We start from the raw sequence: 14,905 nt of genomic DNA on the forward strand, positions 1-14,905 counted from the left end.
TATCCATGGAAGCTGCTGTTTCACAGCTGAATGCATTTATGTAACACTGACCTCCTTTCCACAGAATAAACTGCTGCGCTCACAGTGGCCGGGCAGGCGTTACATCATGTGCACTGAACTGCAGCCTTTTAAAAGCTATTGCGAACCAGAAGGAGCGCTAAACAACCGAAGAAAACAGTGAACCGAGATTCGATTTCAAAACACGTGACTAGCACTGTACCTTCAGATGATTTATCAATAAATTAAGCAGACAGATGGCTGCTCTGTCTGGGGGTATACGATATGCCCTGTATAGGATCTCTGACTGTCTGTCTGTTTCATAACATTATATAAAACAGCAGCAACTCAAACAGAAAAGACACAGCTCTTTAAAAGCTCAGTGCGTGACTTATTCGAGCAAGCGAAGCCTGTAATGCAGGGGTGTCAAACTCTGTCTCTGCAGGGCCGCAGTGTCTTCTAGCTTTCCTTCGACCCGTGCTCTTGATTGCTTCATGCTTTATACTTAGAGTACCTTGAATCCAGAGCATTTTTAAAATCCTCAACTGGAAAAGAACTGCAAAAAAAATATTAAACAGGTCGCATTGAACAAATAATGAGATGAATTAATGGAGATGAGTTGGAATGAAAAGCAAACGACCCTGCCAGAGCTTGAGGGCTGGAGTTTGACACTGCTGTGCTAACGCAGAACTCAAATATTCAAACCTAGGCAAATTTCTGCACTGTGCACATTCACCAGCCTCTGCACTTCAAAGGATCGGCCTTTACTGGAGGCCATGAATGTTCCCGCTTTTTCAGTGTCAGGTTGAGTAAGTACCTTACCATTGCTTGAACAAAGCAGCTGTCACAAACCCTGGACAAACTGCCTCTATCTGTCCTAACAAAAAAAAACATGCCTTTGCATGGCACACATTCTTCAGGAGGAGTGCTTTGAAAGTGATAGTGTGCCAATACAGTCACTGAGGAGCTGAGGCTTTACTGCCATACATGATGCACGCTGCTCCCAGGGCAGGGACCGCTCGGCTCTACCAGTCTGCTCATCCAGCCCGCTCCAGTGCAGGACTTCGTTCGAACCAGCTCCTTCGTCACAGATCTCCAGCAGGTTCAGTTCAACCATTAATTAACGTGTTGGAACAAAGTCCTGCACTGGAATGAAGCGGAAGAGCCAAGATTATCCAATGCTGAAGCAGAACGCTTCCTCTAGACCTGCTGAATTTTCAGTTTTTTTTCTATGCTTCATCATGCAATTGCATGTGTTCTTTATTACTGTTTATTGGGATGTCTGTAGCAAAATAAAAAGTAGTAGGAAAGCGAGTGCCTCAGGGTTCAGTGGGAAGGTTATATACAGATGTTGGCCTCATTATAAAGAATACCAAAGGAAGGGACCGCTGTCTTGGAATTTCTCCAGGAGTTGCAATCGTTTGAGCAACTGCCACATCATAGCGTATTGATCAGAACTGCAATGCAACGCTTCTCATAAAGCAACTCTAGTCTCATAATATCTAGCAGATGACATGGTCTGTTCCATACTTCCTTTCTTAAATACCTACACATTATCCTTCAGTGCATTAGGAAGAAATCATTTCATATAGATGGTTTGGGAACTTGGCATGCATTATACACCTCACTTTGTATAGTTCAATATGTCCTATGGAGGTAATGAAATACAAATAATACATTAGGGCAGGGTAGTTAACAAGCTAACCTCCATGTCACCATTGCTGACCAGCAAGAGCAAACCTTGGTTGTGATTAATGCTGTTGCCACAATCCCAGACAGTAATGACACAGATCTCTGCACAGTGCTTTACACCGATGGGCAGTTCCCTATTAAACCGCAGGGTGGTTTAAATCCTCAGACAATTACCTTTGTGGTTATCAGCAACAAACTTTGCTCCTCTCGTGCCCGGGCTTCACCTCAACTCAAATGTACAGAATTTAATCAGGGAAAACATCTTTACGAGGGCTGTTGAACACTCAAATATTAAATGAAGAAAATAAAACCTTGTACTTTAACCTCTATAAAAACTGCTATAAAGCATTTAGTGCTATGCTTCTAACACCCAGTGCTGCACCTGCGTGGATTTCACAATGGAGAGGGAGAGTGGTGGGATTTTCTGGATAGCAAACATAAAAGTTATACTGGTGCTTTAATCACACTGTGTAAATATGATCCAATACTTGAATACTAAGAGTATGTAATCCAGTATTTAACCATTAAGAGTAAACTTCTATCTAACAAATTCTAGTTGGATTAAGATCAGTAGCAACAAGTCTCAGATCTTTAGCATGAATCTCAGACTGTCAAAATAACATCGTCTCGTCTGTGGCACTCGAGGTTTAAATATCAAAACAGAAGTCAGCCATTAGGATTCATTTTGGAAATGCAATGTTCTTGTGCAGCTATTATACAAGAATAAGTTTTTTTTTTTTTTATATATTATATATATATATATATATATATATATATATATATATATATATATATATATATATATATATATATATATATATATATATATATAATTTGACAAATACAAGCAAATAATTATTCACGCTTCCTTAAATGGAAGAGAAAAAAAGGAACAGTTGCAATAAGCAAAAAAAAAAAGATCAAAAACTCCCATTCACTGTAAAATAATTTAATTCACATGGTCGCTCAGATAAACCAGTCCATGGAGAAAAAATAAATTATCCACATTGACTTCTATTAAAAGAACAGCTTTATACAAAATATAGAACAAGTCTGAATGCAAATAATCTTAAGTTTTTTAAAAACAGTAAAAAAAAAAAAAAAAAAAAAAAAAAGCACTTTCCATATCCAAGTATGCTTATTGGTTGAGGTAGACAACAAAATCTGACATTACAGTTTGATCAAAACAGGTGCAACTATGCACTTTAGGTAAGACAGTATTTACAGGTGTCATTAATATACCTAGCAAGATAGGATTGACAGCCAAACAGCATGGGCTACTTAATATCAATTGGGACAAAACAGGATCCTTGAATATGGAAAGAGAACCCTGTTAAAAGAACTTGACAAATTTCAAACAGCTAAACATACAATTGCATGTGAACCCGTACCTCAAACACCAGGTAAAAGCTTCAAAAAGCAATGTGCAATGCACAACTAGCAAGGATTAAAACCTGACAAACCTTTAAACTTGGGTTCCAGCCCAAAACAAAACATGCAGAACAGTACAGGAGAAAAACTACAAAAAACAGCAACAAAACTAAAATAAGCTTTTCAAAAAGGCACAAGTGAACACATGCTGTGTAAGAGGGACAGACCAGCCACTCAGCTGACATGCAACCATCATTCAGTTAATATGGGCAGCTTGTACTCTAAAACGAGCAATATTGATGTGTACATTTACAAAACAAACAAACAAGCCATCAAAATGACGGCTACCCCTTTAAAGATGTCTTAACGTTGGCAACCTGTATGTAGAATTGTCCAACTTCTACGCACTTATAAAACACCTTACACAAGTTATGATGTGGAGGCCCCCATACATTTAAGGAACCTGAACAGTGGTTCTCAAGTTAAACAGAATGGCGAGGGTGAATGACATGTCAAGTTCAGTCTCCATTTTGAAGACAGGGCACACTTGCACTGCCAGCGGAGGAGCCCTGTGGCATGGTGTTAAAGTTCAGCCCCAGCCCGCTGTATCGACTCTTCACTTTCCTCGTCTCAGCTGCTCCAGCCTGCTTTTCAGACGTTCCTGCTGGTTTCTCAGCCTGTCTTTCTTGGACGAGAGTTTCAGTTTCTCAGCCTCCAGCTCTCGGATGCACTCGCTGGCCTTTTTGAGGATGACCACCTTGGAGGCTTTGTCATTGTTGGACAGCTCGGGGACGTTGTCCCGCAGCCTGATGAAGCAGTTCTTCAGCTCGTTCCTCCTCTGCCTCTCCATGACGTTGTGTGTCCTCCGCCTCTCCTCCTCCTCCATGTCAGAGGAAGGCTTGGCTGTGCCGGAGCTCCCGCCCTTGCTGCTGAAGCAGTGTTTGGGGGCATGGTCTCGCTTGCTGCGCTTGTGATGCATTTGCTCTGCTTTCACGAGGGAGGGGCAGGGCGCTGCGTAGTTGTGCTGGAGCTGGATCTCCAGGTGACACCTCTTGATCGCAGCACGAGTCTGGAACCTGGTTTCTGATCTCCTGCACGGCGTCATGCACGCCCTCCTCTTGGAGGTCTTCCACTTCTCTACTGTGACAACATCGATTTCTTCCTCTTCTAGGAGCACAATTAAAAGAAATAAACATTTAATGTCTTGCATGAAACTAAAACTTTCAGCTACAGCAGGAGTATAAATATGTATATGGATGGTAGAGAACTTAATACTTTTAAATTGAAACTGCATGGACACACACTTCTTGCCTTCAACTGTGTGTGCAAGAGAGGAGTGTGCAGAGCTGACAAGGTGACTATGTGCCATATGCAGACTGCTATTTCAATGTGTGTCAGTGTGTACCATTCTACAGTAAATCAAACTGGAGGGCTACAGGACTGCACCACTTAACCCATTTTGTCAATGATAAGTGTACAAGTGAACTCACCAGAGTCGCTGCTGGACACGCTCCCAGTGGAGAGGGAGCTGTCATACCCCGATGAACTCTGCTCCAAGTTGTCCTGCAGCTCTGTGCCCAGCTGCTGGCAGTCCAGGATGGCACTGTGGCAATCCAACGTGGTGGCAGCAATGTCCTGGAAAATGTTTGTGTCTATATCGGACAGCAGCGGGCTGCTGGACAGGACCGAGGGCAGTTTCTCATGAGCACTCTTCCCAGCGTCGCTGCTCCACAGGCAATCAGCCGACACCGCTGGCTGCTGGTTTTTACTGGGGCCGCTGCTTCCGTGGATGCTGCTGCTGCTGCTGCTGTTGATCAAGTCGCTGCCCCAGTAGAAATCCTTGTGAATTAAGTCCTGATCTTCGAAAAGCATCTCGGACACAAACTCCAGCTGGTCCAGGTTGGACGGGAAAAGACTGGAGAGGGACTCCGCGAAGCCCGGCTTTGTGGGCGGGGACTGCGGGGGCGTGGGGATCATCTCCAGGTCTTTCATCAAGTTCTGGCAAAACTCCTCGTCGAAAAGCAGAGGCTCGGATTCGTAGTCCCATTCCCGACAAGGGGAAAAGCTTTGAGGCATGCTGGCGAGTCAAACAAACACTGCAAAAAAACGAAAACACAAATATTTCAACACGGAGTGAAGCTTGTTAGGCGCTTATTTGTCAGCAGTGCAGCGCGTCCAGCTGAAAGGTTCGAATAACTGCACCGCCGTAAAGAAGCTCCGGTCTCTTTAGCACAGAAGCAAGACCCAGAGCTCCTACATTCGCAATGCGAGCAGAAAGCCGGCTACACGTGTTTACACTCAGCACGCCCCGCCTACCGGGGCGGGGATGCAAATTCATTCTATTACCTCACTCCTCCCCCTTCACGCTCCCCATTGTTCCGAACAGCTGGAAAGTTCCAGGGGTCCGTAACAGAATCTGCTCGGAACTAATACGTCATTGACAAAGAAATTCTGTATATTTAAAGTAATAATGCAACGAGACATATCCAGCAGTACTGTAATGCAAAGCACACACTTTATAGTATAGTCTCCAGAGGCGCAATATAGATGATCGCTTCACGTTCACTGCTGGATTTCCAAGAGAACATACATGACGTCTCTCTCTCACCAGAGACTACGAGAAACAGGCGCTCTCTCTAATGCCACTCACGACGAGATGATCCAAGCAAATTAAAACTTTGCAATACAAAACCCTGCAATTCATTTGCTGCCAAAAAAACTGACCATCTAGCGAGTCACCCGGGAACTAAAGACTGGAGTGTGACTCGCTGACCGCAACCCATGAAAAAGACAGCTCAGCTAGAACACCTCACCCGATCTGAGGATATCCGAGATTAATCACTGCAACAAACCAATGCACAAAACGTTTAACTACTTCATGTGCTTTTTAATTTTAAGAAAACAAATAAAGTTTCACAAATATATAGTGTGTGTGTGTAACTGTAGTGTGCATTAGTTTCACTGCTAAACAGTTTTTCGGTCATGCCGCTGCACAGCACTGCCATCTTTGGGGATGTGTCACACACCATGCAAGAAAGCATGGCGGAAAGACAGGATTGCCGGCTGGACAGAAAAAGCCGGTTCCGCTTCTACCTTCCAAATGATTTTTTTTTTTTTTCCCCACATTTTTACTATAAAATACAAACAGATCATTCACCCGTCAAAAGACAGCTGACAAATGAAACCAATATTTCACAGAGCGCGCACAGTACAGACAAGCTTAGAGAAGAGCTTAAAGTAAAAATGCTAAAAAAAATAATAAAGAAATCAAACCAAGCCCTTACCTTTTTGCAACGCTGGCAAGCAGGAGACAAGAAACAGCTTTCAGCTGAAAAGACACAGACCTAAAAGCGAGGGCTTAATTTTTTTTTCCCACTGACGAATCCCAAAGTAGCAATTACTAGTAGCGAGCTGCAACTCTCTGCACCGGGAGCACGGGTGGGTGTGACGTCGAGGAGCTTTTCATTTATACCGCCGTCAAACTCCAATATCCTTCCACACCGCAGACTCGCGCCAAAACGTCTTTTGCAAACTGAAAGCTTTGAGGCGCTGTTTTGTGGCTCTATTTAACGATCAGGACAGGGCTGCCCTTAAAGTATTTACACGCGTTCTCCGAAACGTTTGGGTTTTCGGGATTTTGTAAAGGTTTGAGCAAGTAGTTCCGCACATGAATACATCTACCGGCTTTTGGCTTTCTCAGAAAAAGTAGGCGGGTTCTTGGAAACCGAGTTCACGTGAGTGAATGAGTGAGTGAAAGTGTGTGTGCGCGAGACAAACGAGAGTGGGTGCAGGAGCAGTGTAAAATGTGCATTGAAAACAGAAATACTGAAACGTTTATTTTTATTACATCTGTAATAACAGCTGCACGTGTTGCTTTCTTGTAAGCTTTCACGTGAAGAACATAAGGTTATGTGTTTGCACTGTACTTCCTTCTGCTTTACCATGCTTGCACTGTGTTTTACCATGCTGTGCATTACCATGCTTGCACTGTGTTTTACCATGCTGTGCTTTACCATGCGTGCACCGTGCTTTACCATGCTTGTGCTATGCTTTACCATGCTTGCACTGTGCTTTACCATGCCTGCACTGTGTTTTACCATGCTGTGCTTTACCATGCTTGTGCTGTGCTTTACCATGCTTGCACTGTGCTTTACCATGCCTGCACTGTGTTTTACCATGCTGTGCTTTACCATGCTTGTGCTGTGCTTTACCATGCTTGTTTTTTTTTTTTTTTTTTTTCACGTGAACATGCATACCTCAACATAGTGTGAGAACAGCGCATGTGAGCTGGTGACAGCCCCTGGACACGTGAACGGAGTGTGGTCTTTTTTTTTTTTTTTTTTTTTTTTTTTTTTTTTTGCTTGCAGTTTGATAACAGTGTAACAGGTTGTCCCGCCTGTGTGTCGGAGATACGCTATTGTAATACAATGCCTTTCTGGGTATTGCAGATTCAGAAACTCGCACGTTTGCTTTCACGAGGGATGCAATTCCCCGGAACAGATCTGCAAGATTTGAAGAGGGGGCCCCACGAGTTACTTGCAGGGTGGGAGGGGAGTTTAGTTTGTTTTTTGTTTGTCTGACGGTTATTCCAGTTTTGCAAACAACAAAACGCGTCTTTATTAATGGTTGTTTTGTATTGCCAGAGAGGAGAAACGGCTGGCAATACAGGTTCTCGATAAAATGCACCAGTGAGAAAGAGTAGACGCATGGACTTGAATTCAGTTGGGTAGAAGTGAGATTAATCCGTTTGATTTCTGCACGGCTTCGTCTGTGCTGTTGTTCTGCGTATCTCTTAATTGCTGGTAAACAGACCAGTGCGGAGATTGAAGCTGGTGTGCGGTTACAGGTGCGCATTGAGACACACACTACTCTGACATAACCTCATTCATAACAGGAGTTCAGTTATTGTAAATATGGCCTGCAACCACCTCTGTCGTATTGCTCATCACAACCCCACGATTTAAATCATTTCTCTGGAACTGATTAAGCGATAAATTGCGGTTCGGAATACAATGCGGGGGTGTGACTGCATGTTATGAGAGATTTTATACAGCCTAAACAGCCATGACACTGAACACAATATTACACGAATAATAATAATAATAATAATAATAATAATAATAATAATAATAATAATAATAATAATAATAATAATAATAAGACCTATAGACCCATGCAATGTTTATTTATTTGGAAAATTTGTATGGATTAAATAAAGCCATTGTTCGAGGGTACATGTAGAAAATTATAATAGTTTGAAACAAGCAGTCCCTTCAGCTGGGGCAGGCAGCTACTAACCCCATCGATAAAACGCCGGTATCCGAGCAGACGCTTCGTTTAAATGACATGTTTTGCTTAATTGTCAGTATTTAATATTCACCTATTATTCATTTATTTATTTTTTGTTTGTTTTAATTGCACCATCACAAACAGCACATACGTACTTGGGGCGAATAAGAAGTCTTACTATTCAAAATAAGTTCATGCAAGCGCCACTGTGTAGTTTGGTCCGTTGAGAATGGCTACCCGTTGTTACTGCTGTCTAACGGATTCTTCTATTTATAACGGTCTTGCAGTTTTCATTACCGGTGGGAGTTTTGTAAATGGGGAAGTAGCGGCGTTGCACTTCCAGTGCCAGTTAAATGGAGATGCACGCCAGCAGCACCCCAGCGTAGCCCTCCATTCACAAACTCTACTGTGAAAAATGAGAGCTCGCAATGAGGTTTGTTCAACTTCCTTCTTCTCCCAGACCCGTTTCGCGCCACTCGCTTATCTGCAGCATGCGTATTGAAACTGAAAACCACAAAGCAGGAGCGGATTAATAGGCGTGACCCATTGGAGAGCAACGTGGCCGGGAGCAGGAATCTGGAATTCACTCTGCATGTGCAAAGGACGTGCATTATAAACTACTACTACTACTACTACTAATAATAATAATAATAATAATAATAATAATAGTAATAATAGTAATGCAAAGTTTGCTGTACTTTTTTTTTGCAAATTGGAATTGAAAAATAAATAATATTAACGAAACTCTCATTTTTTAATTGTAGTTGTGGTTTAGGATGGCGAATATCTGCTCTAATACCTTATCCGCTTCGGCCACGACTTTTTCATTCATTTGTTATTTTAAAATAGTCTTTATGTGAACTCTGTGGAGTTTGGAAAAGTTGCCCTGCCACTGAGGGATTGACGCGGAACGCAGTGTAGGGTGGGTTTCAGGGTTAGGGGGAAGCTTGTGAAGCAGGGAACGGCATAACACGTGTAACACAAAAATTCCTCAATAAATACATTGCAACTGAAAATATATTCATTCATTCCTTGTTAGTTTTAAGACATAACCATCACTACAAGCATGCAGTGTTCTCGGCATAGTATTTTAAAAACCATTACAGAAGAAATCGTTTTTATTGGAAGCTATGACAGGTTTCTGTTTTCTTAACAAAGTCATTCAGCTGCATTAACTCTCAGAGCAAAGAATAATCTCGTGTGCAAAAGTGTGCCTCCTTCTGAAGTGCCATGCTGTTTTAGACTCAATTGTTAACGTCAACAAACCTCTCTTTGAGGAGGAATCTGAGCACAAGTAGATGCAATAAAGTAAAGGCATAGTATTCATATTTACAATACTTCTGAAGATGTATCTTTGAAAAACAACGAAAGGCTGTAATAATTACAGGCACAGTGCCCTTTTTTTGAGCGAGTCAGAATAACACAGTTGGCAATGTGACAAAAAAAAAAAAAATCCAACAGTTGATTGTGGCTTTACTTTTCAGTGGCTATGCTAATCAAGCTATTACATTATACAGCAGGGGCTGTTAAAATAATGGCCGTCGGAAAGAAAAAACAAAGAACTCAGCTCACTGCTGCTGAACCCGTGTGTGAGGAACACAGCAGCCTGGCTCCCAACAGGGTCGGTGCTGACAAAGAAACAGAAAACCAGTCAAGACTGTGAGGCAGCGGGGCAGACAATGAGTTAGAGAAGAGCAGGAGGTCAGACACGCTGGCACAGCTACTGAGAGACAGCAAAGCTGATTACTGCAATAGCTGAAACAGTTATTGTGCATGCAGCACTTACCTTAATGAGAGCGAACACACACACACACACACCCCAACACACGCGCAAATCTCTCAAAAAAAAAAATAGGAGTTAATTTGTTACAGACTGCAGAAAACAGATAGACTGACTGATTTAGCCACATCTAAAGAACTATACTATGCGTTTATTGAAATAGGTTACGAGGTACATGAATGACTGTGTTCCTTAAATAAATAAGGGATACCAGTAATTCTTATGACTCATGATGATCCTATAAACCTTTGTAACGGTGCTGCTAGACGGCCGGTTGAAAGCATTCTCCAGTATGCTGCCTGCCTTCCCTTCGCATGCTTTATTGTGGGATATTTATGAACCCTTTTTCGTCTCACACTGTATTCCTGAAGCTAGAGGGATCTGGCCCAATGTGTAGGTGGCTGATGTGCACACTGCCATGAAGGAGAGAACGTGGTGCTGCCAAATGGCAACGCAATGGAATGACAGGGGTAAGTGAAGTACAGGCTGGGACTTGTGTAAAGTTCCACAGCAGCACTGCGAGCTCCCCTGTTAACCCAGTGATTGATTACTTGCTATTAGCTGCTCTGTTAGAAGCTCTTCAGGCATGAGCATTGCTTTTCTACAAGCATTCTGTGTTTAAGGAGGGCATAGAGAACACTTGCATGTGCAGCAGCTTCTTTATATTAAGAACATGAGAAAGTTTACAAACAAGAGGAGGCCATTCAGCCCGTCTTGCTCATTCAGTTGTTAGTAGCTTATTGATCCCAGAATCTCATCAAGCAGCTTCTTGAAGGATTCCAGGGTGTCGGCTTCAGCAACATTACTGGGGAGTTGGTTCCAGACCCTCACAGTTCTCTGTGCAAAAAAGCGCTTCCTATTTTCTGTTCTGAATGCCCCTTTATCTAATCTCCATTTGTGACCCCTGGATCTTGTTTCTTTTTTAAGGTCAAAAAAGTCCCCTGGGTCGACATTGTCAATACCTTTTAGGATTTTGAATGCTTGATTCAGATCGCCGCGTCGTCTTCTTTGTTGAATTCTTTTAGTCTGTCTGCATATGACATGCCGTTTAATCCCGGAATAATTCTGGTCGCTCTTCTTTGCACTCTTTCTAGAGCAGCAATATCCTTTTTGTAGCGAGGCGACCAGAACTAAACACAATATTCTAGACGAAGTCTTACTAATGCATTGTACAGTTTTAACATTACTTCTCTTGATTTAAACTCAACACTTTTATAGCTTCCCCACATTGTCTAGATGAGTAATTTCTGAGTCAACATAAACTCCTGTGTCTTTTTCATAGACTCCTTCATTTAATGCAATTCAAGTTACATGCAGTGGGTTGCTGTTGTTTTTTCTTTAAAGTCTGTTTTGAGAAACGAAACCTTCCTAGATTGTTGTTACAGAAACCAGTAACAGTCAAGAAGTCGTCTGATGGATATCGAAGGCTGATTTGATTATAAGAATGCTTTTAAACTGCCTTTCAATGAGTCAGCTTTGTGCTTCGGGGCTCGGCGTTTCAGTGCTGGGTTTTCATGTTGACTGTATTGAAATCTCTAAACAGCTAGCAGAAGGACCTATTCCTGAACTGTGAGAGGATTACTTATTAATGGTTCAGCGATCCTAGAACTGGAAAAAAAAAAAAAAGATTTAGTGGGATCCTGTGGTGTTGAGATAGAGAAAGAAACCCCATACAGGAACGGGTTAATTCTTTTGTCTGCAGAGGAACTTTAAAAAAAACAGCTTCTGTTACTCAGTTCCGAGAGGATACTAAGCTTCCAGGAACACACGCCCTAATATGGAGATGCAGTCCCACCCCCTCGTTCCAGATCTCCACGCAGCATTCCGCAGCCAGTGAAAGGGCTCTTTGTCAAGACTAGCCAGCAGCTGAAGAAAGGTAAAGAAAGTAGTGCCGGCTACTAGCCCTCACCATCACAGCAAAGACTCAGCTCAGAGCAGCTCCTTGTGTGTCTGCCCCCATGAACAGAACAAAGAACTCGTGACTCTGAAAGACGTAAGTGTCACACACTGCGTGGCTTTTGTGCTCAACAGCAATTTGAAATCCGCAAGGAAGTTAGTGATCATGGAGCAGCCCTTTATGGTGTGACACAGTTCAGACATCTACACAAGAATTGATGAGTCTTTAGTACAAAGAGCTTCTCAATTTTGCACAGCGCTGATCTTTCTGAATCTTTTCATTCTTTTAACTTGATACCCTCATCGCCACAGTTCAGATCTTTAACAGTTAATGCAGTAGCACACATTATATACTGTATATATATATATATATATATATATATATATATATATATATATATATATATATATATATATATATATATATGGTTTTCGCATCATCCTATAGAATTGCAAAACCAAATTTTTGCGTCATTTTGCTTCATAAAGTCAAATGAAACCTACTGAATAATGTTACCTTAATATATTGTATTACATACCCCTTTGTAGTTTTCCATATACTTAACAAAAAACGACAAAAATTAAAAAATCTGACATTTCCAATCTAAACAAAAATAATGTACTACTATTATGGCTTCTGGTAGACTTTTGTGATATCCGTTTGTAGTTTCTTTGATTATATGACATTTAGTATTGTGTTCATATATCCTAAAATTCTAGGCGATGCTACACTTTTGGCCACAGCTGTAGCTATCCCTGTTAGAAAGTGCAGCTTAGAAGAAGCAAAAGAATGCAGGCCAACATGTTCTTTATTAATCTGTACGAGGATTCAGTTCCATGACCTCTGAAGTCATCTTTCTACCCGTTAAAAAAAGGCACCACATCTTTGGCCTACACAGGCAACTCCATCTGTACGCGGAAGTGAATTTAAAGGGTATAAACAGCTTATGTCCTAAATGCCACGGCATGCTGTGTTAAGGGAATTCACTGTCTATTTTTACAGAGGACAGCAGCCACGTCATTTCTACTCCATGTCATGCAGTAATTCTTTGTTCGGCACGACTCCAACTGGGTCTCCTATTGCTGCCAAGTTCACTCGGGGCCTGGGCGTCACTACGCTGGATAAGAGCTGGAAGTACCAAGTTTTCCAGGAATCTGGCACATCGACTCCTATCAGGGTTGCAAAACTGTGGCGGCCGTCGGCTCCTGTCGTCAACAGCAATTTCAAAGCAAACCAGAGCGTTTAGCTGAACCCTGATGATACAATCAGTTAATCTGAAAACAATTGGGGTTTGAACAGTAGAACTCTCTGTGAAAGATTTGGGATCACGTCCAACCACATTGTTAAATATTAGCCATTTCCTTGCCTGCCCTGCTTTTGCATTGTACCTGTGCCAGTGATCCCATTTTCCATTAGCTATTACCTGATGAACTGCCCACTCAAAGAATGAGTTTCTAATCACAGTTTAACAGCGTGTCACATGTTCACTCAGTCCAGGGCAGAGTCTGAATCCAGTGCATGTGAGGTGTCTAGAAGCACTGAGAGCCTGCTCTAATTACTGCTGGTTTAATGCCCGTGACCACCAGTGAAGGCTGCCAGCGCATCATCTTTAGAGTTATTCTGGAGGCCCGCAGGCGATCCCAGAATGAAACACAGGTGCTGATCCGATTCCTGGACCCTTCTTGCAGGGCTGACCCATCCGCCACTAACCCAGTTTATTTCGAAGCCCCTCCCAGATCTTTCTAGGGGTTTTAATATGTATCCACTTCTGAAAGAACAGGGAGAGATGTCCAGGGTTAGATACGTTGTGCTCACTGGAGACATGCACTACAGATAAGCTGCGCAGTTTGCCCTATGGCTCGGGTCAGGCAGTTCAAAAGGGTCTTTGAATCTCTGCGCGGATGTTTTAGATTTAATAATAGTCCCAGTGTGGCATGAGCGCAGCGCTGGTTGGTTTAACACATCTAGCCCTTTGATTTCCATCAAAATTTTTTTAAATCTGGCTTCTATTTCTCTACTGCCGGCACGGCAGGGCAGCTGAGCCAGGACAGGACTGTCCACGCTGCGTAAAGGGGCCGGCTTTCGTAGTGTACTTCAGTGTACAGCTCAACATGATTTAGGGACATGGCAGCTTTGAGGCCCTGTTTTAACTGATCGGAGCACAGCTTGTGCTTCTTGAAATCAGAGGTGTTGCAACATGGTGCTGGCAAACCGTTTGCTAAGATCACCAGCGTTCGCAGGCAGGTAGAGCACACAAGGTTCTGAACTTCTATACACAGCGCAGGGCCTGCAGCAAAATAAAAACGGATTACTGTGGCTAAAACCGCTTCCCCTTTTCATAATATCCAGGAACTGAAAGAACCTCATTTTCGGAGGCCCGGTACAGAACGAACGTTATCCTCACCCCCTCCCCTCCCAGTGAGTTGCCTGTTGCTTGTGGTTTGTACATTAGATAAGGACAGTATTATGCAACCGTCACTTCCATGAATGCTGCACACTGGACCTCCTTGCTGGTTTCCTGAAAAAAAGCCAAGCGTTTTGCTTTGTCACAGGGGTCTGTTCCCTGGTATTCAGAGGGGGGGTCTGCAGCGCCCCTGCTTTTCATTGCACCATTGATAAAACGTTAACAGCTGGCTTGCGGTCAGGGATGTTCTGTTCTGTAACCATGACCTCTCACCTATACTAGGACTCTCTCCACACAATAAAGGGATGCACAGATGCTGCTGGGAGATGTTTACAGCCAGGGTGTCTTATCACCCATCCCAGTGAGCTTTGTGGTGGATTGTTATGAGTCTGATTGGGGAATCTTCTCCGAAACCCAAACTTCGTTGAAGTAGAGGCCCCACTAGGGCAGTTATTCTAATTAGAAATGTGCTTGT

General features: G+C 42.7%; 1 protein-coding gene across 2 annotated transcripts; it reads right to left on the reverse strand.

Moving 5' to 3' along the window:
• Positions 1-2,622: 2,622 nt before the first annotated feature.
• On the reverse strand, positions 2,623-6,512 carry LOC121307859 (transcriptional regulator Myc-B-like). Of its 2 annotated transcripts, XM_041240163.1 has the most exons (3): positions 6,345-6,512; positions 4,551-5,156; positions 2,623-4,227 (listed from the first exon to the last, which is right to left on the reverse strand). In XM_041240163.1, the coding sequence occupies exons 2-3, from the start codon at positions 5,134-5,136 to the stop codon at positions 3,677-3,679; spliced, it is 1,137 nt and encodes a 378-aa protein (XP_041096097.1). In that variant the 5' UTR covers positions 5,137-5,156; positions 6,345-6,512; the 3' UTR covers positions 2,623-3,676. The 2 variants fall into 2 exon arrangements, with proteins under 2 accessions (XP_041096097.1, XP_041096098.1); XM_041240164.1 differs by lacking the exon at positions 6,345-6,512 and having other exon boundaries at positions 4,551-5,342.
• Between the last annotated feature and the right edge of the window lie 8,393 nt (positions 6,513-14,905).

This window comes from Polyodon spathula, chromosome 59, assembly GCF_017654505.1.
Source record: "Polyodon spathula isolate WHYD16114869_AA chromosome 59, ASM1765450v1, whole genome shotgun sequence".
NCBI classification, from domain to species: Eukaryota; Metazoa; Chordata; class Actinopteri; order Acipenseriformes; family Polyodontidae; genus Polyodon; species Polyodon spathula.